General features: G+C 50.4%; 1 protein-coding gene and 1 non-coding gene across 5 annotated transcripts in view; one reads left to right on the top strand and one right to left on the bottom strand.

The window, feature by feature from the left end:
* TNFRSF8 (TNF receptor superfamily member 8) overlaps positions 1-27,247 on the bottom strand; it is an 80,938-nt gene that overhangs the window by 50,919 nt on the left and 2,772 nt on the right. For all 4 annotated transcript variants that reach the window (XM_009195306.4, XM_009195187.4, XM_031664480.1 and 1 more), the window contains exon 2: positions 8,969-9,056. In XM_009195306.4, the coding sequence (XP_009193570.3) occupies positions 8,969-9,056 (88 nt within the window). The remainder of the gene's footprint in view (positions 1-8,968; positions 9,057-27,247) is intronic.
* Positions 15,510-15,613, top strand: LOC116272041. Its single transcript, XR_004180775.1, has one exon. It is a non-coding gene; the product is annotated as a U6 spliceosomal RNA (small nuclear RNA).

Below are 27,247 nucleotides of genomic sequence, written 5' to 3'. Positions count from 1 at the left end.
CACACATATTTCATTAAAACATGTTCTGTCAACCTAATTCATACAGCATTCCCCAGCCTGCACTCCCAGGCCTCACACGGTGCCTCCACCTTCCCAGTCTGGCATTCTAGTACATTGCTCACTTCATGCCCTCTCTAGTGCAGCCAGTCTGGGCACCTTGGTCTTTTCTCTGACATCCCTCATACATCCTGAATGTCGATATGGATTAAACTGTGTCTCCCCCAAAAAAAGAGATTCTAGAATCCTAACCCCCAGTACCTCAGAATGTGATTTTATTTGGAGACAGGGGCTTTAAAGAGGCAATCCAGTTAAAATGAAGTCGCTCGGGTGGGCCTAATCCAATCTGACTGGTGTTCTCATGAAAAGCGGAAATGTGGCCAGCGCGGTGGCTCACGCTTGTAATCCCAGGACTTTGGGAGGCTGAGGCGGACGGATCACCTGAGGTCAGGAGTTCGAGACCAGCCTGGCCAACATAGTGAAACCCCATCTCTACTAAAAATACAAAAGTTAGCCGGGCATGGTGGCATGTCCCTGTAATCCCAGCTACTCAGGAGGCTGGGGCAGGAAAATCACTTGAACCTGGGAGGTGGAGGTTGCAGTGAGCTGAGATTACACCACTGCACTCCAGCCTGGGCAACAGAGGGAAACTCCATCTCAAAAAAAAAAAGAAAAAGAAAAGGGGAAATTTAGACATTGTCAGGCACGGTGCCTCATGCCTGTAATCCCAACACTTTAGGAGGCCGAAGTGGGAGGATCACTTGAGGCCAGGAGTTTGAGACTAGTCTGGGCAACATGGCAAGACCCCATCTACAACAATAGAAAATTAGCTGAGTGTGATGTACACACTTGTACTCCTAGCTACTCAGAAAGGCTGAGGTGGGAAGATCACTTGAGCCCAGGAGTTAGAGGTTGCAGTGGGCTATGATCGTGCCACTGCACTCCAGCCTGGGTGACAGAGCAAAACCCTGTCTCTAAAACAATACAATACAGTACAGATGAAATAAAATAAATAAGAAAAGGGGAAATTTGGACACAGAGACAGACATGCACACAGGGAGAACGCCATGTGAAGACTGGAGTGATGCTGCCACAAACTAAGAAACTACTGGAAGTTGAGAGAGAAGCCAAGTCTTTCCCTAGAGCCTTGAGAGGGAGAATGGCCTTGCCAACATCCTGATCTACTTCTGGCCTCCAGAAGTATGAGACAATACATCTCTGTTGTTTAAGCCAGCTGGGGACCAGTACCAGTCCATGGCCTGTTAGGAATGGGGCCACACAGCAGGAGGTGAGTGACAGTGAGCAAGCATTAGCTCCTGGGCCCCACCTCCTAACAGATCAGTGGCAGCATTAGATTCTCATAGGAGCGCAAACCCTATTGTGAACTGCACACGCAAGGGATCTAGGTTGCGCGCTCCTCATGAGACTCTAATGCCTGATGATCTGAGATGGAACCATTTCATCTCAAAACCGTCCCTGACCCCACTTCGTGGGAAGATCGTCTTCCACGAAACCAGTCCCTGGTGCCAAAAAGGTTGGGGACCACTGGTTTAAGCCACTCAGCCTGTGGTACTTTGTTACGGCAGCCCCAGCAAACTAACACAAATGTTCTTCCTGCAGGCTAAGTGGCTTCTCCATCTCCACTTCCACCCACTGGGAACCCTTCATGCCCAGCCAGATCAGGCTGAAATACCATCTTCTCATGGAACTTTCCTGATCATCTGATCCCACCCAGCTCCTCTCTCTGGGTCCCTTTAAAGTCACCCTCTCAGAACACCCACAGCCTGCTCTGCCAGGGTGCAGCAGACCAGACCTACCAAGATGTACCACCCCAGGAGCAGCTCCACCAATGGTTAATGGGCGTTGGCATATAAATACCCCAGCTCCCTCAGCCCTCAGCTGTTCCGCACTGGCTCGCAGAGGCCCCCAGAGGGATTAAGCCCCAGTTGCCCACAGCAGTAACTATCTTTCTAACACAACTTTATAAGCTGCCTTCCCTTCCCTCTGCCACTTCCCTACTTCCAAATTGGTGTTTCCAGGCATCACTAACTGTACTCAGATCTTTGCCTCAAAGTCTGTGCATCAGTCTGCTCAGGCTGCCATAACAAACTACCACAGACAGCGTGGCTTAAACAACAGAAATTCATAGTCAGTTTTTGAGGCCAGAAGTCCAAAATCAAGGTATGCACAGGGCTAGTTTCTTCTGAGTTTTTAGTTTCTTTGACTTATAGATGGACTGTGTTCCCCATGGCCTCCCACAGTCTTGCCTCTGTGTATATCTGTGTCCTAATTTCCTCTTATAAAGGCACCAGTCATATTGGATTTGGGCCTATCCTAGTGAACTTATTTTAACTCAATTGCCTTTTTAAAGACCCCATCTCCAAATAAGGTCACATTCTGAGATTCTGGGGTTAAGACTTCAGCATAGGAATTGGTGGTGGGGGGCACAATTCAGCCCATAACAGTCTACTTCTGGGGGAATTCAAACTATGGTACCCCCTTTTCTTACAGGCAGATAGAAAAGTCTCAAACTGGTATAATATTTGTCTTATTGAGATTGAGTTTGTGAGGGCAAGATGATACCTGCCCAACCCCCCATGGTTGAATCTCTAGGGTCTGATAGAATGCAAACACACGGAACATATTGGGTGAATCAATGAATGAATGAGTGGGTGGATAGGTGGGTAAATGGATGAGTGGGTGGGTGGGTGGGTGGGTGGATGGGTGGATGGATAGATGAGTGGTGGATGGGTGGGAAGATGGGTAGATGGGTGGATGAGTAGGTTGGTGGGTGGATTCGTCGATCATCATCATCATCGTCGATCTATCATCGGAAATCGTCATCAATCGGTCGTCGATAAAATGCATCGTCGATCATCGTCATCGATCGATCATCTGTGTCGATCGATCATCAGCCGAAATGCAGTAATCCCGTCGATCGATCGTCGTCGATAAAATGCGTCAATCATCATCGATAAATCGTCGATCAATCGCTTCATCGATCTCATCAATACTTCATCGATCATCATCCCCATCAATCCGTCAATAAATCGATCATCGATCAATATCGATCCACAGTAATCAATCGTCGATCGAGATGGATGGGTGAGGTGGATGGGTGGGTAGATGGGTGGATAGATGGATGGGTTAGGGAAGAGTGGATGAGTGGGTAGATGGGTAGAAGGATGGGTGGATGGATGGATGGGGAAGGGTGGATGGGCAGATAGATGGGTGGATAGATGGATGTGTTAGGGAAGAGTAGATGAGTGGGTAGATGGGTGGATGGGTAGATGAATGGATGGATGGATGGGTGGATGCAGACCAGTGGTTTAGGGGCTTTTCCTCACTGTAAGCTCCCATTCTTCCTCCTTTGAAACTATCTTAGCACAGATACCCTCTGGAATATCAGATGTCTATAAGCATGTCACCTCCTCTACTAGTGGGTTGCTCCCAGGAGGCAGGACCTTGTACTTCTCTCCCCCAAATAACCCTATATCCAACAGAGCTCAATAAATGCTTGCTGCATTGGGCCAGTCCTAACTCCTTCTACTGCCTTCCATTTCCTCCTTCCCACCCCCACGTACTTCTTCCTACACAAAAGAACCCTGGTGGATTTTTCAGGCTTAAATAAAGACAAGACTAGGATGTACCTGCCAGTGGGGTGGGCAGGAGAGAGAGGCTGGTCTAACTTCAGCAGGGGGAGGTGCCAGGGGGACAATAGAAGCTTGGCCCTGTGAGGCAGCGGCTGGCTGTCACAGAAGACTATGTGGGGCAAGCCAGCCATATTCATTCATTCACCTATTCTTTCAAAAATGGAGAATCTACTATGTGCCAAGCCCTGGGCTCAGGGCTGGGGATCCTGCAGGAAGACGATAGACAAGTCATGACACATGGAAGGAGTGTTAGGAAAGTGGAACCATGGGAGGCACCAAGAGCCCAGAGCCAAGATCTTTGAGCTGCCTTGTGGCCATCCCTCCATCCAACCATCATCCATCCAACAAATGTTTATTTCTCTTTTTTTTTTTTTTTCTTTTGAGATAGAATCTTGCTCTGTGGCCCAGGCTGGGGTCAGGTAGGGCCTACACTTAAGTGGAGCCTGAGGAATGCAGAGGTGTGTCAAGCACACAGGGACAGTGCGGGGGCCAGGAGCTGCTGTGAGAGTACCCTGCTGGGACAGTGTCAGAGGGCACAGGGGAGCCCAGCACACTCAGCTGAAGCCCAAGATGAAGAGGGACTGGGCAGGGGAGAGGGAGGCGGCAGGGGCAGTAGCTGTCACACCAAGTGGGCGTGCCCATGCACAGAGCTGGGCTTTACCTAAGGGCAGCGGAAGCTGGGGGAACCCACAAACCCCCTCCTCCTCCTCCTCCTTCCTGTTCACAGCCTTTGGAGGAACCCTCAGCTCCTGGGACAAGATGGGATATACCTGCCATGCTCCCTACCTAACACTTGGCCTGGCCTCACATCCTCCCCCTGAACCTGGACAGGCCTCAGACATCTGCAGGGGAGACCCCTTCCTGTGGGGAGCGAGTCTGCACACAAAAGGAGGGTGGTCCAGGAAGATGGAGAACAGGAAGGGCTTTGTAGCCCCCTCATTAGCTCTTCACTCGTAAACTCTTCTGCCTCCCAAATTCGAGACCTTGGGGGTCAGTATCAACTACAGCTGAAGAGCTCAGGAGACTGTGCTGGGTGGTCATGTTCACGGCCCGGCTGAGCCACTGATTCGCATGTGACCTTGGGCAAATCCCTGAACCCCTCGATGTCCAAGTTTCCTCTCTGGGTTTCTTATCAGGATTGAAGAAACTAAGGTGGGTAAAGGGCCCAGCACAGCGGCCAGCACATAACACACTCCATCAGTATGAATCATGGTCATTGTTATGAGTCAGTGAATGAGCTCCCTGTCACCAAGAGTATGTAAGCAAAGGGCTGGGGACCTGCTCTCGGGAATGCTGGAGAGGGCATCACAGGCCTGGGTGCAAGGATGGATTCGATGACATCTCCACTTTTCAATCTCAAAGGTCTCTCAGCTTCCTTCCTCCACCAACCCGCCCACGTGCAAACCGGGCCACACAGCTGAGTGCTGGCTGCAGAGGGCGGGCAAAATGTCAAGAAATTTCCCCGACAGATCAAAGAAGGGGTTTTTGTGGGTTTTTCATTTTTCCTCTCTGGCTACCCGGAAGCACAAGGTCAATAAAACTCCAGTAAAATGCCCCACCCACCACACCAATATGGAGTACTCAGCCCCAACCAGCACTGGGCCTTGGAGAGGAGAAATGGGGAGAAGGGAGCCCCTCTCCCTGAGTCACAGCTTTTAAGTGGAGGGAGCCTGGGACCTGAGATGTCATTTTTCTCTCCACCCACTCCCCATCAAGGCCCTGTCAGGCTGGGGTCAAAGCAGCCAGAGAGGATAAGAAGGAAGTGTCTTTCTCCTTGTGGCTGGGACTGTAGGTCCCATGAAAAGTCATAGAGCACTGTGGGCCACTCCATTCCAGAGGATAAAAACCACAGCAATCGGGCCCTGGGAGAACTGAGTGGGAACCACCACCAAGCATCAGGCTAGCAAGGGAAGGCCTCATGGAGGAAGGGGTTCCAGAATTACAGCAGGTAGGGACTGTGGGGACGGCATCCCAGATGGGGACAGGCATGTCCAAAGGCCCAGAAACTAGGCCTGGCACAGTGGCTCACACCTGTAATCCCAGTAATTTGTGAGGCCGAGATGGGCAGACCACTGGAGGTCAAGAGTTGGAGACCAGCGTGGCCAACACGGTGAAACCCCATCTCTACTTAAAATACAAAAAACTAGCTGGGTGTGGTGGCACATGCCTGTAATCCCAGCTACTTGGGAGGTTGAGGCAAGAGAATTGCTTGAACCTAGGAGGCAGAGGTTCCAGTGAGCCGAGATCACACCACTGCACTCCAGCCTGGGCAACAGAGTGAGATTCTATCTCAAATAAATACGTAAATAAGTAAAAAGGCCCAGAGACTTGAAAGCATGCAGCAGTTCCTATAGAATGGCCAAGGGAGAAGAAGCTGGAAAGGTGAAAGCTGACCCCATTATAAGAATGAGAAGCCAGGCGCGGTGGCTCAAATCTGTAATCCCAGCACTTTGGGAGGCCAAGGCTGGCGGATCACCTGAGGTCAGGAGTTTGAGACCAGCCTGACAACATAGAGAAACCTTGTCTCTTCTAAAAATATAAAATTAGTCAGTCTTGGTGGCACATGTCTGTAATTCCAGCTTCTCAAGAGGCTGAGGCAGGAGAATCACTTGAGGCAGAGGTTGCAGTGAGCCAAGACTGCACCACTGCACTCCAGCCTGGACTACAGAGAGAAACTCTCTCTCAAAAGAGAGAGAGAGAGACAAATAAACGTTTGTTGGATGGATGATGCATGCATGGATGGATGGATGGATGGATGGATGGATGGATGGATGGATGGATGGAAAAGTAGATGAGAAAATGGCCAGGAGAGGGGTGGGTGTATGGATGAGGGGGTGAATGGGAAGATAATTGGAGGGATATGGGAAGGGGATGGTGCTATGGACTGAATTGTGTCCCCTACAAAGTTCATATGTTAAATGTGTTGAAACCCTAACTCCCAGTGTGACTGTATTTGGAGATAGGACTTTTAGGAGACAATTAATGCTAAATGAGGTCATAAGGATGGGGCCCTAATCCAATGGGATTGGTGGCCTTATATGAAGAGGGGGAGAAAGAGAGAGGGAGAGAGAGATCTTCCCACCATGAGAAGACTGTCATCTGCAAGCCAAGAAGACAGCCCTCACCAGAAATCAAACCCTGCAAAAACCTTGATCTTGGACCTTCAAGCCTCCAGAACTGTAAGAAATAAATGTCTATTCTTTAGGTCACCCAGGCTACAGTATTTTGTTATGGCAGCCCCAGCAAACTAATACAGATGGGTGGATGGATAGGGGCTGGATGGGAAGAAAAATGGAAAGGGGATGGAAGGCGGTGGGTTAGTGAGTGGTTAAAAAGATGGGTGGGTGGGTAGGTACATGGATGGATGGGCAGGTGAGGGGGACAGGTACTTGGATTGGTGGGTGGATGGCCGACCAGTGAAGCACTGAAGAAACCAGGGGATCCACCTCATAGATCATTCAAAATCAACACTAAACCAAAAATAAAAGCAAGAAAGTCCAATAGCATCCAACCCACTGCTCTCGCCCGTACAATGACTACTTTGAATCACTGTTGAAAATACAAATCAAAATCAAATACAAAAACATCAAATTCTTTCTAAGAATGTTTCCCTCTGTCCTTTGGTGGCCTGAGCATGAGGCTGATCTGAATCTCGTGGGGGAGTTAAGAGGCCACAAGTCTGGGAACTGACTGACCCAGGTTCCCGCACAGCTCCAGTGGAATACCCCTGATGGCCGTAGACAGCACAGCTGGGAGGATCAGGTGATGGGTGGATGGGCTCCTCCGCCCCCACTGTCGGAAGCCCTCCAGACAATGCCCGCCCACTTGCAATGGCCTGTTGTCCTCAAAGCAACACAATGAACCAGACACACACAGACTCCCTCCCACCCTTGCTGGCACAGCTAAAGGCTGATGTCCTCGTGACAATCTCCGTTCCTGGAGGTCAGAGACCACGAGGGCATCGTTATGTCCTGCCCCGCCCATCTAAGACCACTGGTTGTGCCTCGGAGCTTTTAATCATAACCACAGGGGCAGAAATGCCTCACAACCCTATTCCAGCTGCTTATCTCCTCGGGCCTAAGCATTAGCTGCCAAATGGAAAGAACAACACTCGCCCAGCTCCAGAAGGATTTCCTGGTAATGGACTAGAAGTCAATCACGGTGCTGGGGGTGGGCAAGCATTCCAGAAAGGGAGCTCTAGTCCGGGAGCCTGGTCTCAGAGAAATCTACTGTCCAGGTTGTCCCGGGATAAATGAGTGTTCTGAGCTGGAGCAGACAAGAACTGCAAAGAGGCCAGGCATGGTGGCTCACGCCTGTAATCCCAACGCTTTGGGGGGCTGAGGCATGAGGACTGATTGAGCCCAGGAGTTCAAGAACAGCCTATGCAATTAGCGAGACCTTGTCTTTATTTTAAATTAATATAAAAAAAAAATCAGGCCAGGCACAGTGGCTTATGCCTGTAATCCCAACACTTTGGGAGGCTGAGGCGGGTGGATCACCTGAGGTCAGGAGTTTGAGACCAGCCTGGCCAATATGGTGAAACCCTGTCTCTGTTAAAAATCCAAAATTAGCCAGGTGTGGTGGTGCATGCCTGTAATCCCAGCTACTTGGGAGCCTGAGTCAGGAGAATCGCTTGAACCTGGGAGGCGGAGGTTGCAGTGAACCGAGATTGCGCCGTTGCACTCCAGCCTGAGCAACAAAAGCAAAACTCCGAAAGAAAGAAAGGAAAGAAAGGCAAAAGTAAGAAAAGAAGAGAGAGAAGAAGGAAAAGGAAAGAAAGAACTGCAAAGGGCTTCCGGGCCCCAGAAATGAAGGGTGGTCAGAGGATGTCGACAGCCCAAGCTTTGAGGTCTCTGAGCTCTGGGCCCCAGCCCTGATCATTCCACCATTTCCCAACTGTGTTACCCTGGTCATCAAGGAAAGTGGCTGGAACTTAACCTTGCCAAGCCCCAGTAGCCTCATTTGCAAAATGAGTGTAATAAAGGATCACTGCAAGCACTTAATGAGATGATGCAGTTCATATAAAGGTCTTGGACTCATGGATAGTAAGTGTCCAATAAAGGGCAGCTCTAAGTTAAAAATAAAAACTCACGGAGATGGACTTTCTTGTGGCAGCAACAAACACAGTCTCAATTCTACAGCCCTAACCTCTGACAGAGTCTCTGGACTCTGCAATGCCAGGAATGACCTGCAGAAAACTGTAGCCAATTATGACAATGACGGTTGGCTCCAATTTCCCCACTCATCAATCCCCCAAGAGGGTCATCAATTGAGGACAAATTTCCCCCCTTCTCCCCACCCCCAGCGCCCCCACTCACCCGTGGGGCAGCGGTAACAGCACCTCCTGACAGCCTTGTCATAGTAGTGGCCGGGGTTTCCACGACAGGTGTCCTCGAAGGGTCGATCCTAGCAGGTCAGAAAAGCTGGTGAGGCCAGGTGGATCCCAGATATCCATACTCCCTCTGTCCCCACCAGTCCCAGGAGGCCTGAGACGGAGTTTTGTATTATCGGAGAGAAATCAGGACAAGAACTCCTGATTCCACAAACCCACACCGCTCTTGGGCTACTCCAGCTCAGGCCAGAAACTTTAGCATCTCCCTTGACTCTCTCCTCTCAAACAACCCATCAACAAATTCTCCTGGCCCTTTTTCATACCACCATCATCACCACCTTCACCTGGGGCCAGTCACCATCCCCTCGCCCTGGGATTAACATAGTTGCTTCCTACCTTGTCTCTGGGATGGACCCAACAATACACATTTCTGGTAAACTTATTCGTTGAAGTCTAACACACCCGTACAAAAAAAGTGCACAGATCTCAAGTTACAGCCAACTGCATTTTTACAAGATGAATGCACCGGGCAATCAGCACCCAACTCATCAAACAGGATCTTGCCAGCCCCAGCTCCTCCCTCATCCCCCCTCCCACACACTTCTCCCAAAAGGCTGATTTCTATCCCTCTATTAGTGTTGACTGCTTTTGGATTTTACATAAAGTAGAATTACACAGTCCATTCCCCTGCAACCAGCCTCTTTCATTCAGCATTATATTGTGAGAATCATTCGCATTGTTGCAAATAACAGTTGCTCATTTCTGTCCATTGCTTTGCAGTATAGCATTGCACAAATATGCACAATTTATTTGTCTAGTCTACTGTCTTTTTTTTTTTTTTACTTTGTTGAGACAGAGTCTTGCCCTGTTGCCCAGGTTGGAGTGCAGTGGCATGATCTCAACTCACTGCAACCTCCACCTCCTGGGCTAAAGTGATTCTTGTGCCTCAGCCTCCCAAGTAACTGAGACTACAGGTGTGTACCACCACGCCCAATTAGTTTTTGTATTTTTAGCAGAGAAAGAGTTTCACCATGTTGATCAGGCTGGTCTTGAACTCCTGACCTCAAATGATCCACCTGCCTTGGCCTCCCAAAGTGCTGGGATTACAGGGTATGAGCCACCACTCTGGGCCTGCTCTCAATAGACATTCCATTTTTTGGTTGTTATGATAGTGCTGCTGGGAACATTCCTGTACACGTTTTAGTGACGAAATGTACATGCTTCTGTTGGCTATATAACTAGGAGTGGAATTCCTGGAGCATAAGGCATGCTCAGTTCTGATAGATTCTCCATCCAGGCTTCTAAAGCAGTCGTACTAGCAGGTACTTCCCTGCAGTGTCTGAGGATTCCAATTGTTCCACTTCCTTGTCAGCACGTGGCGGTGTCAGTTTTTACAACTTTAGCCATCTTGTTGGATCTGTAGCGATACCTCATTGTGGTTTTTATTTGCATTTCTCTGATAAGTAATGTTGTTGGGCACCTTTTCCCATGTTTATTAACCATTTAGGCATTCTTTTTTGTAAGATGCCTATTCAGGTCTTGTGGCCATTTTTTTTAATCCGGTTGTCTGGCTTTTCTTATTGATGTGTGAGAGCTCTTTACATATTCTAGATACATGGCTTTTGTTGATTATATGTACTGCAAGTATTTTCTTGCATCCTCTGGCTTGCCTTTTCACTTTCTTTATGGAGGCTTTTGATGAACAGACATTCTTAGCTTTAATACATAACATACACTAATCTTTTCTTTTATGGTTAATGCCTTTTTTTTGTCCTGTTTAAGAAATATTTGCCCACTCAGTGTCACTTAAATATTCTCCTACATTAACTTCTAGATGAGATTGTTTAATCGTTCATATTCAAGTTTCATTCTTGTGCATGGTGTGAAGTAGGGGTCAGAGAGGCTCACTCTTTTCAGGAAGGTGTGGTTTTTGTTTTGTGGGTTTTTGTGGGGTTTTTTTTTTTTTTGAGAAAGGGTCTTACTCTGGTGCCCAGGCTAGAGTGCAATGGTGCAATCATGGCTTACTGCAGCCTCAGCCTCCCAGGCTGAAGTAGTCTTCTCTTTTGCCTCAGCCATCCGAGTACCTGGGGCCACAGGCATGCACCCCCACACCCAACTAATGTTTTATTTTTTTGTAGAGACTAGGTCTTGCAATGTTGCCGAAGTTGGTCTCAAACTCCTGAGCTCAAGTAATGCTCCTGCCTCAGCCTCCCACAGTGCTGGGATTACAGGCGTGAGCCACCTCGCCCAGCCTCAAGAAGATGTGTTTTTCACAAGCCCCCCATGTGTTTCAAGGGTTCTTTGAAAGTGAAGCCCCATCATAAGAAAGGGTTCAAGAGAGGAAATTCTCTGTTGAGATCCCAGGGAAGGAGTTTTGTCTTTCCAGATGGAATGACAGGTCATCCAGGATGTGAAACTTCTGGGGTGGAAAGAAAGGGAGAAGAAGGGAAGCAGGAAATGAGGCAGGAGGCAGGGAGGGAGCCTCGTCGCATTTCCACGTCTTCAGCATCCAAGATGGTGCCTGGCAGAAAGGAGGTGGCCCCTGGTGCCATGTGGGGCTTTCTTGGTTTGGGGAAGGGAAGCAGAAGCCACTTTCCCCCAGGAGAGAGGCCTGGCTGGCCTAAGGGGCTGCCTGACCCTTCTCTCCACTCAAGGGAACAGTGAAGTTTCCGGCATGTTCAGGAAGCAGCAGAGAGCAGCAGCATGGCTGGAACGTGGATAAATGGGGTGCTGGTTACATCATTCTTTTTTTTTTTTTTTTTTGCATGTCTGAAACATGTCGCCATATTAATTTGAAATAATACATGAACCTGATATTTGCCCAATAGTCACGTGGCGCTTGGGTGGTCTCCCTTCTCATTTAATCCAGAGCCCGGGGCCTTGAGGACACCTTCCTCCCTCCAGCATTAGAGGAGACTGTCCACTCTTAAGTCACCCCGAGGGCTCGGGGGCGGGAAACTGCCAGGACACCCGAAGTGCTCCTAACCCACAGCATCTCACTGAGTGAGTTCAGTAGCCTGTGCCTGGGGCTGGCTGGAGGTGTGAGGGCTCACCTGCAAGGCCTGCTGAGCGTGGGAACATTCTGGGTCCTTGTCCTGGGTCTCCCCTCCCGGCCTGTCTCACTGACAGCTACGGAGTCTACAGGGACCATGGCCCCAGGCCCTGCTCACTCTGCTGGGGCCTAGAACACACCCGGGGGGCTCTGGCCGCTTATGTCTCCCTCCTGCCATCACACCTGGGTCCATGGAGGGGTAGGGGGTGCAGAGAATGGGGAGCCCATGGTATTGCACATTACCCCCCCGAGTCTGGCCTTGGGTGCCTGCTTTCACACAACTCCTCCTTTTCACACCCCTAGCTCTTTGGGGCCAGATCACTATCCCATGTTACAGATCAGGAAGCTGCAGCCCAGAGAGGTGTAGCCACCTGCCCAAGGTCACACAGCAACTAAGTGCAGAAAGGTTTGAGCTTCACTGTGTACCCAATTATCTCCCATCTCTAGGCCACAGGCTACCCATCTTTAAAATGAAAAAAATCCCAGGGCTGGGCGCTGTGGCTCATGCCTGTAATCCCAGCACTTTAGAAAGATGAGACGGGAGAGTCACCTGAGGCCAGGAGTTTGAGACCAGGCTGTCCAACATGGCGAAACCTCATCTCTACTGAAAATACAAAAAAAATTAGCCCAGCGTGGTGGTGGGTGCCTGTAATCCCAGCTACTCAGGAGGTTGAGGCATGAGAATTGCTTGAATCTGGGAGGTGGAGACTGCAGTGAGCCGAGATCGCACCATTGCACTCCAGCCTGGGCAACAAGGGTGAAACTCCGTCTCAAAAAAATAAATAAAAATAGGTATTAAAAGCCCAAATATCCTCGAAAGAGCGCTCCCAGGAGAAACAAGCTTGACCACCCTGCTATCAGGTTCCCGCTAACCACCAAGTCTGCCGTGAAGAAGACAGAAGACAACGACACACTTGTATACACTGTGGATGTTAAAGCCGACAAGTACCAGATCAAATAGGCTGTGAGGAAGCTCTGTGACGTGGATGTGGCCAAGGTCAGCACCCTGATTCGGCCGGATGGAGAGAAGAAGGCATATGTTCCACTGGCTCCTGATTACAGTGCTTTGGATGTTGCCAACAAAACTGGGATCATCTTGGCTGGGTGCGGTGGCTCATGCCTGTAATCCCAGCACTTTGGGAGGCTGAAGCCAGCGGATCACCTGAAGTCAGGAGTTTGAGACCAGCCTGGCCAACGTAGCGAAACCCTATCTCTACTAAAAATACAAAAATTAGCCAGGAATGGTGGTGCACGCCTATAATCCCAACTACTCAGGAGGCTGAGGTGGGAGAATCCCTTGAACCCAGGAGGTGGAGGTTGCAGTGAGCCGAGATTGTGCCATTGCACTCCAGCAAAAGCAACAGAGTGAGACCCTGCCTCAAAAAAAAAAAAGAAAATTAAAAAATTAAGAAGTGATAATAATATGTGTATACATAAAGAGAGTGAGAACACAGATGTACAAAGCCATATATGTAAATAGCGTCTCAAGGACACATATATGTAAATAGCGTCTCAAGGACACTGGAAGGTGGCGGCTTATTTTCAACAATAATTCTCAGTAAATCCATAGTTTGCCACCGGAGGGCAGTCTTCTTGCTGTGCGGAGGGGTCATGGGATCTCAGCTGGGATGTCCAGCCTGTGCCTCTCAAAACCCCTTGAAAGGAGGAGCAGAGGACTTGGGGCCCCATTTTCCATGTGGGGCTGAGCGAGGAAGGGGCACCCCCTTCCCCTCACACAGGCCCTTCACCTGTCCCAGCTCCTGGTGGAGAAGGAGGCAAGGGCCTGGGCGTCTGCCGCTGCCCAGAGAAGTCTGGCCCTGTGAATTTCCAGGCCCACCCTGCCTGGCTCATCAGCTCCAGCTGCCGTGAGGAAGAGGGAGGGAAGAGGGAGAGGGGAGCTAGGATGTGCCCCTGCCTGCGAGGGAAGGAGGGATCAGAAAGCGAAGAGTGGGAGGGGGAAGCCCAAGGACTGGAGGGGGGGCTTTTGGGTGGAGTTCCCCGCAGGTTCAAGGCAAAGTGAGGTGTCCACAAGGTAATGAGCTGTGCAGCCGGAGGCCCTCGGCCCCACCTTAGTGGCAACAAGATAAAGAGAGGGTGGCCTAAAACCTTACCGTTTCTAGGCCGGTCTATTTTCAGGTTGGTTTGGTTTTCCCTACAAGACCAGTTACAGTTCACTTTCCAAAAGCCCCGCCTGGTCTCAGCCGGACCATACCTGTGGGAGACAAGTCTACGAGTTGTGGGGTGGGCGGGGAGTCAGATCAAATGCAAAATCCCCAAGGGGCCAGAGCTGAGCAGGGCCAGTGAGGTAAGTACCCCTCCCCTCCCTGTCTCCCGGGGATCTCCACCGCTGTGTGCTCCATTATTCAAGGTGAGGCCCCTGGCCAGCAGCGGGGGGCACCACCTGGGAACTTTGTCAAAATGCAGAACCCCAGACCTCCCTAATTGGAATCTGCATTTTAACAAGAGCCCCAGGGAGTTTGAGATGCGCTGGCCTAGCAGAAGCTGAGCAGAAAGAAGTGCAAATGCTGGACGGTTTGCTTTCCATAGCAAAAGTAATTCTAATAGCCAATCACTGCCAACCCATTTTACAGATGGGGAGACTGAGACATAATGATGAGAAATCTGCCCAAAGTCACACAGCTGGTCAGTGTTAGAGCCAGTATTTGGCACGTGCTCTGATCCGCCAGCTTCTGCTGCCTGGGGTGGGGGGTGTGCTGTAGTCCAGAATTACAGCAGGTAGGGACTGTGGGGAGGGCATCCCAGATGGGGACAGGCATGTCCAAAGGCCGAGAAACTAGGCCCGGCACAGAGGCTCTGAGATCCCTGCTCCCCACTCCCCATGAGACTGAGGTGGTTTGTTTGTTTGTTTGTTTGTTTGTTTGTTTGTTTGTTTTAAGACAGAGTACTCGCTGTCTCTGTTGCCCAGGCTGGACTGCAGTGGCGTGATCTTGGCTCACTGCAACCTCCACCTCCTGCGTTCAAGCAATTCTCCTGCCTCAGCCTCCCAAGTAGCTGGGACTACAGGTGCTTGGCATCACACCTGGCTAATTTTTGTATTTTTAGTAGAGGGGGGGGTTTCACCATGTTGGCCAGGCTGGTCTCGAACTCCTGACCTCAACTGAGCCACCCACCTCAGCCTCCCAAAGTGCTGGGATTACGGGAGTGAGTCACCATGCCTGGCCGAGACTGACTGCTTTTTGAAATGCTTGCTTCTCCCTGGCCCCCAACCTATCACTAGTTCTGTTTAACCTGCAGTTTTACCCCCACATCTACCAGCTCTTCCTCACCTTCCCGCCATCTGGACTTGACAGTGGCCACTTGAGGGTCTCCTCTCGTCTACCCCATCCACCGCACCCAGCTCCCAGTGCAGACACCAGACTGATCTTTTGAAAACACGATCTACTGTCTTCCCCTCCATCCTATCGAAGACCCTCAGATGGCTTCCAACCCAGCTAAGAATAAAGCCCAAAGTCCTGTGTTTGCGTCTATAGCTCATATACTAAAATTGGAGCGATACAGAAATTAGCATGGCCCCTGCATAAGGATGATACGGAAATTCATGAAACAGTTCATATAAAAAAAGAAAAAAAGAAAAAAAACCCAAAGTCTTAACAGTGGCCCAAGAGGCCCTGCCCTCCTTGCCTGCCTGTGAAGTCCCTGGTACTCTCTCCTACCAGCCTCTTTTTGCCACTGGCACCCCACGGGCACCCCACTCCCTGCGGCAGCCTGTGCATGCTGTTCCTGTGCCTGCACCAGTCCCTAAATCCAGCGTACCCCCATTCATCCTTGGGACCTCACTCATGAGTGCCACTTCCTCTGGGAAGCCCTCTCTGATCACCCCCATCCAGGTCATGTGCTGTGTCCCTACCGGAAGCTCTAGGGGACTGTTGGTTTCCTTGCTCACTAAGGTTGTTGGCAGAATTCAGTTCCTTGTGGTTGTAGGACTGAGGTCTTGTTTCTTTTCTGACAGCCAACTAAGGGCTGTTCCCTGCTTCTAGGGACTGTGGCATCCTTTGGCTCATGGCCCCCTTACTCCATCTGCAAAACCAGCAATAGTGAGCTGAGTCCTTCTCACATCACATTTCTCTCTTTGCCTCTATCATCTTTCTCTAACACAGCCAGGAAGGGTTATCTGCTTTTAAGGACTCATGTGATTAGATTGGGCCACCCTGATAATCCAGGATAATCTTCCTATCTCAAGATCCATACTCTCGGAATTAGAATGTGTGAACATTTGGCTGGGCGCAGTGACTCTCACTTAAAATCCCGGCTCTTTGAGAGGCTGAGGCAGGAGGATCACTTGAGCTCAGGAGTTTGAGACCAGCCTGGGCAACACAGCGAAGGAGAAAACCCATCTCTACAAAAGATACAAAAATTAGCCGGGCATCGTGGAATGTACCTGTAGTCCCGGGAGGCTGAGATGGGAGAATCTCTTGAGCTGTGGTTGGGCCACTGCATTCCAGCCTGGGTGACAGGGTGAGACCCTCTCCTAAATTAACAAAGTAGAACGTATGGACATTTTAGAGGACTATGAGTCTGCCGCCACACCCCCACTCCTAAGCAACCACTAGACTATATCACCACATGCCGAACTCGGTCACCTCCTAACTGTGGGACCCTGAACCCCTCTCTCCACACTGAGTGCTCACTTGAGCTCCAGACCAACAGACTACCTGAAACTAAAGTCATCCTCCTCCCCCTCTTTAAACACACCCACAGGTACACAGGGTCCATCTCCGGCCGCAGGCAGCACCTCTCACAGTTGTCCCACCTGCAAGCAGGTGCCGAGTTGAGCTTCCCCCAGTTCCTGCACAGCTGAGGAAGAGTGTGTGGGGCCCCATGCTGCCTGGCCCCAGGGTTGGAGGTAAAACCCAAAGACAGTGGACACGGAAACGGCATAGAGGGTGGAGCCTGGAGTTCCTGGCTGGAAGGAACTCAGGGACAGGCAAGTACCTTGAAATAATGTTTGTGTAAGAGTTGAAGAAACAAGGAAAAAACATGAAAAGTGGCTTACCAGTCAAAGACAGGTTTATTTTGGAAAATAAAACTGAGAGGGGCTTCTGGCCAATTTCGGTCAGCAGCATTTTCTCTTACAGACTAAGGGTATTTAAGGGTTCTGGGAGGGTGCTTATCACAGGCTAGGAATGTTTGTGTGTGGAGGAGAGTTTTACTGCATGCTGGGAATGTCTGTGGTCAGAGGGAAGGTTATCTCGGGGCTGGCATGTCTCTGGTCGGACAGGGGTGTTTATCTTAGTGTTGGAATGTTTTTCGTTGGAGGTGTCATTTGTGGTTTATGGTCATGCTGACATTAGCCATTAGGCTGATGTTTTGGGGTTGGATTTAGGCGGTTTCTAATCAAGGAGAACTTAAAATGGCGATGCTTGTCCAAGATGGTGACACTCCTGCTCTGTCAGTTAGCAAGAATCATACCATCCTCACTGGGTGCCTATTGTCGTATGGGATGGAAGGAGGACATGAAAGGGGGTCTGTGGTCAGCAGAATAGCACCCCCTAAAGATAACCACTTCCTAATCCCCAGGACCTAGGGTGACATATTCATATATGTGCTCATATACGTCACCCTACATGGCAACGGGGAATCGGGGTGGTAGATGGCGTTGAGGTTGTGAACCCGCTGACTTTGAGATGGGAGATTCCCCCTGGATTATCCAGGTGAGCCAATGCAATTTAAGGGAACTTAAAAATGCAAGAGGGAGGCAAAAGAGAGAGTCAGGGAGTCAGAAAAAGAGATGAGCACAGAAGCTCTTCACTGTCACTTCCCAAATAAGTTTCATCAAATGCTGGGGCTACAGGATAGTAACAGATGACAGGCAAAAGAACAAGGCCAGGCACGGTGGTTCACACCTGTAATCCCAGCACTTTGGGAGGCCAAGGTGAAAGGACTGCTTGAGCCCAGGAGTTCAAGACCAGCCTGAACAACATAGCAAGACCCTGTCTTTATTTAAAAAAAAAAAAAAAAAAAAAATTTGTTTTTTTAGACGGAGTCTCACTCTGTCACCCAGGCTGAACTGTAGTGGTGCAATCTCGGCTCACAGTAACCTCTGCCTCCCAGGTTCAAGCAATTCTCCTGCCTCAGCCTCCTAAGTAGCTGGGATTACAGGCATGTGCCACCACACCTGGCTAAGTTTTGTATTTTTAGTAGAGATGGGGTTTCAGCATGTCTCAAACCCATAACCTCAAGTGATCCACCTGCCTCGGCCTCCCAAAGTGCTGGGATTACAGGCATGAGCCACTGTGCCCGGCCCAAAAATTTAAAAAATTAAAAAAATTTAATTAGCTGGGCATGGTGGCACGTGCCTGTAGTCCCAGCTACTCAAGGAACTCAGGTGGCAGGATTGTTTGAGTCCAGGAATTTGAGGTTACAGTGAACTACGATTGCAACACTGCACTCCAGCCTGGGTGACAGAGTGAGACCCTGTCTCACAAATAAATAAACAAACAAACAAAATCACTGGAGTCCATTTGAGAGATATCCATTTTAGATCACGGGGCCTTTCAGAGCCTTTGATGTGCTTTCTTACTCTCTGATTCTCCAAGGAAGGTTATGGGGGCTAGTCAGAAAAATCTGCAATGTTTCTCAAACTTCGTTGGCCATAGAACCTTTTTTTCTCAGAACTGCCATTGCCAGAAAGTGACTGGGAAATGTTGCCTTTGGCACTAGGGAAGCATTAAAGGGTTTCAGGACCATTCATGTGGTGGGGAGGTGGACAGGATGGAGGAAAGCGAGTCCATTTTACCAAGATCACATCTTGAGTCCGAATTTAGCAAACTGCTTGATCCTCCCTTCCCACCGAGAAATCCCTCCTGCCCCACAGAAATCCCATGCCAGCTCCATGAGCCAATTGTTCAGACTGCAGGGATCCTGAAGGTTCCAGGGCCGAAGCAAGTGTTAGAGCTGCATCCTTAGCTACACCTCAGACGGGGTAAAACCCACCCAGCCCTGAAGTACGTTCCCAGGCAGCAACAGCCACCACGGGACGATGGCAGCTACAAAGAAAAATGTAGTGGGCCAGGCGCGATGGCCCCCACCTGAAGTCGCAGCCCTTTGGGAGGCCGAGGCAGGCAGATTATTTGAGGTGAGGCGTTTGAGACCAGCTTGGCCACCATGGTGAAACCCCATCTCTAGTGAAAATACATGAAAATTAACCAGGCGTGGTGGTGAGTGCCTGTAGTCCCAGTTACTCGGGAGCCTGAGGCAGGAGAATCGCTTGAACCCGGGAGGTGGGGGTTGCACTGAGCCACGATCTCACCACTGCACTCCAGCCTGGGTGACAGAGCGAGACTCTGTCAAAAAAAAAAAAGAAAAAGGAAAGGAAAAGGAAAAGGAAAGGAAAGAAAAGGAAAGGAAAGGAAGAAAGGAAGAAAGGAAAGAGACAAAGAAGAGAGGGAAGGGAGGGAGGGAGGAAAATGTAGTGGACTTGAAGAAAAAGGAAACGGGGCCCAGCTCCCCGGGAATATTCAACTTTTTGATCCTCTTGGAGACGCCTTGGGTTCCTGTGCCAGCCTCAGGCCACTTGCTCAGAAGGGGCTTGTGTATTTACTTTTTGTTTGTTTGTTTGTTTGTTTTTAAGACAGGGCCTCGCGGTCACCCAGGCTGGAGTGCAGTCTGCGATCATGAACACAGCTCACTACAGCCTTGACCTCCGGGGCTCAAGTGATCCTCTCACCTCAGCCTCCTGAGGTGCTGGGACCACAGGTGCGTACCACCATGCCCAGCTCATTGTTTGTTGCCCAGGCTGTTCTCAAACTCCTGGGCTCATAAGATCCTCCTGCCTCGGCCTCCCAAAGTGCTGGGAATACAGGCGTGAGCCTTTGCGTCCAGCCTGGTGTGTGTCCTTGCCCACCTTCCTCTCCTAGACTGTGTGTGGGGAAGGGGCGGGGCACATGCCCCCCAGACCGTTTGGAGAGAGAGAACTCTTGGCCTGGCCGCTGCATCCTGGCCTCCCTCACCTGACTCAAGAGCGGGAAGGGTGCCTGCCCTGGCTGGGAAGGTGAAGGTGGGGTTTAGGAGTTTCCTGGTCTCGGCAGGTTGGAACAATTTCAGGAGACTGTGCGGAGGCCACACTACCTGTGCACTCCCTGAGACCAGGAACCATACCTGGCAGGCAGCAGGCCATCAGGAAAGTTAATTGCTGAAATGAAGCCGTGGGTGACGCCTCCAGGAGTTCTCAGCTCCCTGGAGGACCCAAGAACCCAAGGGGAGCCTGCTGGGTGGGGCTTCCAAAGCAGGCCCCAGGCTTGCCCCAACCATGGGCGCTGATGTGCTGTTTGACCTCTGACCCCTTCTGCTGCCTCCAGAGCCCTGGGCAAAGCTGGCGAGGACAATGGCACCATCTGTGGTGCAGAGCCTTGTCACTGCAAACTCTGGAGGCTCCATCCCCCACTGACCCAGGTGAAAGTGAAGATGGGCTCCTCTGGACTCCCACAGGCCCCAGACAGTCCCCGACACAGCACTGGCCACCCTCTCCTCTGTCTTCCCTTCCCACACTGCCACCCATCGAGGGCAAGGACTGGAACTGGTTCATCTCCAAGGCTGTATCCACAATGCCCAGCATACAACAGGCACCTAATAAGGCTCACCTTTATTTACACAGCACTTACTGTGTCCAGGAGCTGCTCTCAGCCCTTGGCACATATTAACTCCTGTCATCCTTACACCAGCCCTACAATACAAGGTAGCTACTGTTATTAGCCCATTTTATAGATGGGGAAACCGAGGCACACAGAGGTAACTTAACTTGCTCAAGGTCACCAGCTAGTGTCAGAAGTAAGGGATTACCCTGACAGGCTGACAAAAAAGTTCATACCTTTAGCCAAATACCCTACTCTCAAAGGTGGCTCATGCTTCTAATCCCAGCACTCTGGGAGGCCGAAACGGGTGGATTACTTGAGGTCAGGAGTTCGAAACCATCTTGGCCAACATGGTGAAACCCCATCTCTAGTAAAAATACAAAAATTAGCTGGCATGGTGGCGAGTGCTTGTAATCCCAGCACTTTGGGAGGCCAAGGCGGATGGATCACTTGAGGCCAGGAGTTCGAGGCCAGCCTGGCTAACATGGTGAAACCCGTCTGTACTAAAAATACAAAAATTAGCCGGGTGTGGTGGTGGGTGCCTGTAGTTCCAGCTACTAGGGAGGCTGAGGCAGGAGAATCACTTGAACCCAGGAGGTGGAGGTTGCAGTGAGCCAAGATCACACCACTGCACTCCAGCCTGGGCAACAGGGCGAGACTCCATCTCAAAAAAAAAAAAAAAAAAAAAGAGAGAGAGAGAGGAAATGTGAGGACGGAAGGACAGTTCAGAGTGATGCAGGGCCAGGGGCCAAGGAACACAGGCAGCTTCTAGAGCTGAAAAAAGGCAAGGAAACATTTTGCCACAGCATATCCAGAAGAAAACCATAGCTCCACTGCCTTATCATAGACTTTTTTTCTTTTTTTGAGACAGAATCTTGCTCTGTCACCCAGGCTGGAGTGCAGTGGTGGGATCTCGGCAAACTGCAACCTCTGCCTCCCAGGTTCAAGCAATTATCGTGCCTCAACCTCCCAAGTAGCTGGGACTACAGGCACGTACCACCACGCCCAGCTCATTTTTGGATTTTTAGCAGGGACAGGGTTTTGCCATGTTGGCCAGGCTGCTCTCAAACTCCTGGTCCCAAGCATCTGCCCACCTCAGCCTCCCAAAGTGCTGGAATTACAGACTTGTCATAGACTTTTGACCACCAGGGCTATAAGACAATACCTTCATGTTGTTCTAAGCCACCAAATGTGTGCTAATTTGTTATAGCAGCAGCAGAAAACGAACATATACTGTAACCAGGATGAATAAAAGAGCCTATGCTTGGGTTGGAATGAATGAACAGGATAATGTGGAGGCCAAAAAAGGGGGATCTTGGGCTAGGTTAATAGAAGTAAGGTGGCCAGGCACAGTGGCTCAAGCCTGTAATCCCAGCACTTTGGGAGGCCGAGACGGGCAGATCATGAGGTCAGGAGATCGAGACTATGCTGGCTAACACAGTGAAACCCCATCTCTACTAAAAAAAATACAAAAAACTAGCCGGGCGAGGTGGTGGGCACCTGTAGTCCCAGCTACTTGGGAGGCTGAGGCAGGAGAATGGTGTAAACCCGAGAGGCGGAGCTTGCAGTGAGCTGAGATCCGGTCACTGCACTCCAGCCTGGGCGACAGAGCGAGACTCCGTCTCAAAAAAAAAAAAAAAATAGAAGTAAGGTGAGTCTACTGGGGAGTGGTCTCTGACCCAGGTGGCACCAGGAATTCTACAGTGGACTCTGGTACCCAGAGATCCACATCAGCGGCTTGGACTCTATAGATGGCTCCATACTTCAACACCCAACCCCTACTTGTACTTGAGCATGGGCAAACTAGAACTTTTCTCCAAAACACCTGTTCCATCCTTCACTTGTTTTTTTCCACATCCCAAAATGACACCTCCCTGCAGCCAGACACTGAGCTCCCAAATATGGACGGGATCCCTGATTTCCCTCCTGCCCTCTGTGCTCCCTGCAGACCCATCCATGAGGTCTGCTTAATTCTAGCTTGAAAGCACATTCCAGCTGGGCACAGTGGCTCATGCCTGTAATCCCAGCACATAGGAGGCAGAGGCAGGAGGATCACCTGAGCCCTGGGAGTTTGAGACCAAACTGGGCAACATAGCGAGACCCTGTCTCTACATAGGCAGGCGGATCACGAGGTCAGGAGATCGAGACCCTCCTGGCTAGGACGGTGAAACCCCGTCTCTACTAAAAATACAAAAACAAAATTAGCCAGGCGTGGTGGCAGGTGCCTGTAGTCCCAGCTACTTGGGAGGCTGAGGCGGGAGAACGGCGTGAACCTGGGAGGCGGAGCTTGCAGCTAGCCGAGATGGCACCACTGCACTCCAGCCTGGGTGACTGAGCAAGACCCTGTCTCAAAAAAAAAAAAAAAGACAAGAAGAAAAAGTACATTCCCACCTCTGCTCACCCCTCCCCTGGATCACTGCAATGACCTGGCTTCCTGCTCCCATCCTGCCTGCTCCCCCCACCTCCCAGCCCCCACAGCAGACAGAGGGAACTTGAAATATATCATGCAGTATCACTCCCCTGCCAAAAACCTGACCACAGTCCACAAAGGTCTGCACGATCTACCAACTTTCCTGCCACCTGCTCCTAACCACCCGTCTTCACTCACTTCCCTCCAGCCACACCGGCCTCCTTCCTGTTCCTCCAGCCTCTTGGGGCTTTTACCCCCTGGGCCTGGATGCTCTTCTACTAACCTCCCACTGGCTTCCTCCCTCTTTTCATTCCGTGTGTGTGTTACCCTCTGCAAGTCCTGTTTTCCCCATCTTAGGGAGCCGCCCATCTCTCTCCCACTGCAGGATTCTAATCCTCTCATTGCAGCTAGCAGCAGTCTGTTGACTGTCACCCCTGTGGAAAGTCAGTTCCACGGAGCAGAGACCTGGCTGTACGGTGCATGGATGAACGTGCAGCACCCAGAGTACTCCCTGGCATGCAGAAGGTGCTCAATAAATGTTTGTGGAATGAATGAATTGAAGAGAACAGGCAGATGAGGAGCCTTGAGCTCATGATACATGAGGAATAAATGTTGGAGGACAGGTGTGTGACTGGCTGAGAGACTCCGGGGACCCAAGGTCACAGTCTTCACATCACCAGAGGCACTTCTGAGGAACACGGAGGTGACTCATTTTCAAAACTAGATTTCAGGCAAGGCATAGTGGCTCACGCCTGTATTCCCAGCACTTTGGGAGGCTGAGGCGGGTGGGTCACCTGAGGTCAGGAGTTTGAGACCAGCCTGGCTAACATGGTGAAATTCTGTCTCTGCTAAAAATACAAAAATTAGCCAGGCGTGATGGCATGCACCTGTAATCCCAGCTACTTATGGAGGCTGAGGCAAGAAAATCACTTGAACCTGGGAAGCAGAGGTTGCAGTGAACCGAGACGGCACCATTGCACTCCAGCCTGGGCAACAAGAGCGAAACTCCATCTTCTCAAAAAAAAAAAAAAAAGGCCAGGCGCAGTGGCTCATGCCTGTAATCCCAACACTTTGAAAGGCGGAGGCGGGTGGATCATGAGGTCAGGAGTTCGAGACTAGCCTGGCCAGCATGGTGAAACCCCATCTCTACTAAAAATACAAAAAATTAGCCAGGCATGGTGGTGCATGCCTGTAGTCCCAGTTACTTGGGAGGCTGAGGCAGGAAAATTGCTTGAACCCAGGAGGTGGAGGTTGTAGTGAGCCGTGATCACGCCACTGCACTCTAGCCTGGGCAACAGAGAGAGACTCCATCTCAAAAAAAAAAAAAAAAAAAAAAAGAAAGAAAGAAACAGATTTCAGTGTATCGTGAAGATCGTCTAAATGCCAAAGCTAACCCAGGATGGCGTGAGCTGCCTCGGCACAGAGCAAGCATCCTGTCATGGGGGGCATACAAGCAGAGGCCGAATGAAAGTCCCTGGAGCCGTGCCTGACCCAGAACAGCTGCTCATTTCAGATCTGCTGAATGCATGCATGCACGAATACTTGCATCAATGTCACCCAAGGACTTAAGCATGCAGGGAGTAACTAGACTGAGCCATGTATAAAAAGTCCCTCCCCACCAGCGAGGCCACGAGAATGCCCAGTGGTTTTCAACCGTAGATACCGGAAGGAGGTCCCCCACCCCCACCCCAGTATCCCCAGGGCGGACCTGGGAGGGGAGAGAGAGAAGTGGAGAACTGGTGTGGCCCAGAGCTGCCTTTTTTTTTTTTTTTTTGACATTCTACGTGTCTAGTCTGTGGCTTAGGTGGGCGCTACCCCGACCAGTCCTGGAACTGTGGGCAAGACTCTCCCCTACCTCTGGGCGTCCGCATTGAATCCTTGTCTGTGAAATGAGGACCGTCATCCCAGATGGGCCACCCCCAGCGTCAGCACACTGGCGGGACAAGCTAGCCAAGGCCGGGCTGATCTACCGTCATCGCCAAGGACCCTCGAGCCTCCCGGACTCCCCCGGCCCAGACACAATCATCCTTCAGCCCCATTTTCCTTCTGATGATTGTCATGATGTGAAGAAGGGTGATGAGGGAGTATGCAAACCTTAGAATGAATCACAATCTGCTCAAGAAACAAGTCGAAGTCAGATATGAGTGGGAGCAGAAGCAGAAACTTACAGTAAACGCCCCTCCTTCCGGCACTCACTGCTCTCAGGCTGAGTAACACGACTCCCTGTCCCCAGAGCGCTTGTGCTGCCTCGGGAAGGGCTTCGATTAAGACAAACCAGGCCTTCCTTCCACCCCTTCACGGTCCCCTCCTCTCCAGGTCCCCTCGTCCTGCCTCCCTGCAGGATTTGAGCAGCTCTGGAAATGTCCCCTTTGCAAAACAAAACCAGAAAATCTCTCCTGCCCTCTTGTCACTCCCTGAAATTCCATTAGCACTCCACTCTGTGGGGTAACTAGCTAAGCTTTTTAAGTTAAATTGCTAGGTGGAGGAGTCACACATAGAGCTTTTCTATCACCCCAACTAAAATTCCTTTATTTGATTTTTTATTTTTATTTTTTGGAAACCCAGTCGCACTGTCACCCAGGCGGGAGTGCAGGCTCACTGCAACCTCCGCCTTCTGGGTTCAAGTGATTCTCCTGCCTCAGCCTCCTGAGTAGCTGGGATTACAGGCGCCTGCCACCACACCCAGCTAATTTTTGTATTTTTAGTAGAGAGGGGGTCTCACCATGTTGACTAGGCTGGTCTCGAAGTAATCTGCCAGCCCACCGTGGCCTCCCAAAGTGCTGGGATTACAGGTGTGAGCCACCGCGCCCAGCCCCCGCTAAGATCATTCATGAGAACCTTCCTGGTCCCAGCCTGCACACTAACTCAGAACAAAGCTGCTTACATCTGGCTGGAATTGGGGGTACGTGGATGTGGGAGGAAGGCTTGTTTAGCCTTAGCTCTGGCAAGGAACATGATGTTGGGGGAATTCTAAGTCTACTGAGTTCGCAAGAAGGCCGGGGCTTCCCCCACCCCTCAACCCCACCCCATGGTGCCTGGATGAAAAGGATGGAGCTATTGGGGAAAAATTTTTCTCTGCGGATATGCACCAGTTAACCCTGGGTCAGACTGCAAAAAACACAATTGGACAAGACAGTGACATGAAGCATCAGAGGCTAACTCTCAGATGGTGACAGCTAGCAAGAAAGCATTCCTGCCTCAGAATACCAGGCGAAAAATGATAGAGTCTTGGGAAAAATCAAATAGAGATGAAAAAAGAATTTCAGGATGGGCACGGTGGCTCACGCCTGTAATTCCAACATTTTAGGATGCTGAGGCGGGAGGATCACTTGAGGCCAGAAGGTCGAGACCAGCCTGAACAACATGATGAAACCCCATCTCTACTAAAAATACAAAAATTAGCTGGGTGTGGTGGCAGATGCCTATAATCCCAGCCACTCGGGAGGCTGAGGCAGGAGAATCACTTGAACCCAGGAGGCAGAGGTTGCAGTGAGCTGAGATCGCGCCACTGCACTCCAGCCTGGGAGACAAAGTGAGACTGTCCCAAAAAATAAAAATAAATAAATAAAAATTTAGGCTGGGGGCAGTGGCTCACTCCTGTAATCCCAGCACTTTGGGATGCCAAGGGGGGCAGAGGAGTTCAAGACCAGCCTGACCGACATGATGAAACCCTGTCTCTACTAAAAAACGAAAATTAGCCAGGCGTGATGGCAAGTGCCTGTAATCCTAGCTACTCGGGAGGCTGAGACGGTAGAATCGCTTGAACCCTGGAGAGGGTGGCTGCAGTGAGCCAAGATCGTGCCACTGCACTCCAGCCTGGGCAGCTGAGGGAGACTTCATCTAAAAAAAGAAAAAAAAAAAAAAAAAAAAAGAATTTTAAACTCAAGGAAATTCAAACCCTAATTTGGGATTTTTTTTTTTTTTAACATAATGAGCTTCCTGAACCTTTACTGAAAAAAACAGAAGTGGGAGAAGGCTTGAGGGGTAAAAAGGAGTACTGTGTTGGGCAGGTAGCCCCTTCCACAAAGACCCCCTGAGTCCTGCGAAGAAATGACCTAGTGCCTGAGCCCAGAGAGACGCTCAGCTTCCCCGGTAGGTGAGAAATGCAAATTAAGGCAACAAGGATATAACCCTTTTCACTAATCACATTGAGAAAAATTAAAATGCTGATAAGATCAAATGTCGGTTAGGATGTGGGAAAGTTGCTACTCT

This window comes from Papio anubis, chromosome 1 (genome assembly GCF_008728515.1).
Source record: "Papio anubis isolate 15944 chromosome 1, Panubis1.0, whole genome shotgun sequence".
NCBI classification, from domain to species: domain Eukaryota; kingdom Metazoa; phylum Chordata; class Mammalia; order Primates; family Cercopithecidae; genus Papio; species Papio anubis.
Note: the sequence above shows the minus strand (reverse complement) of the source record. Positions and strands in the feature narration are given on the sequence as shown.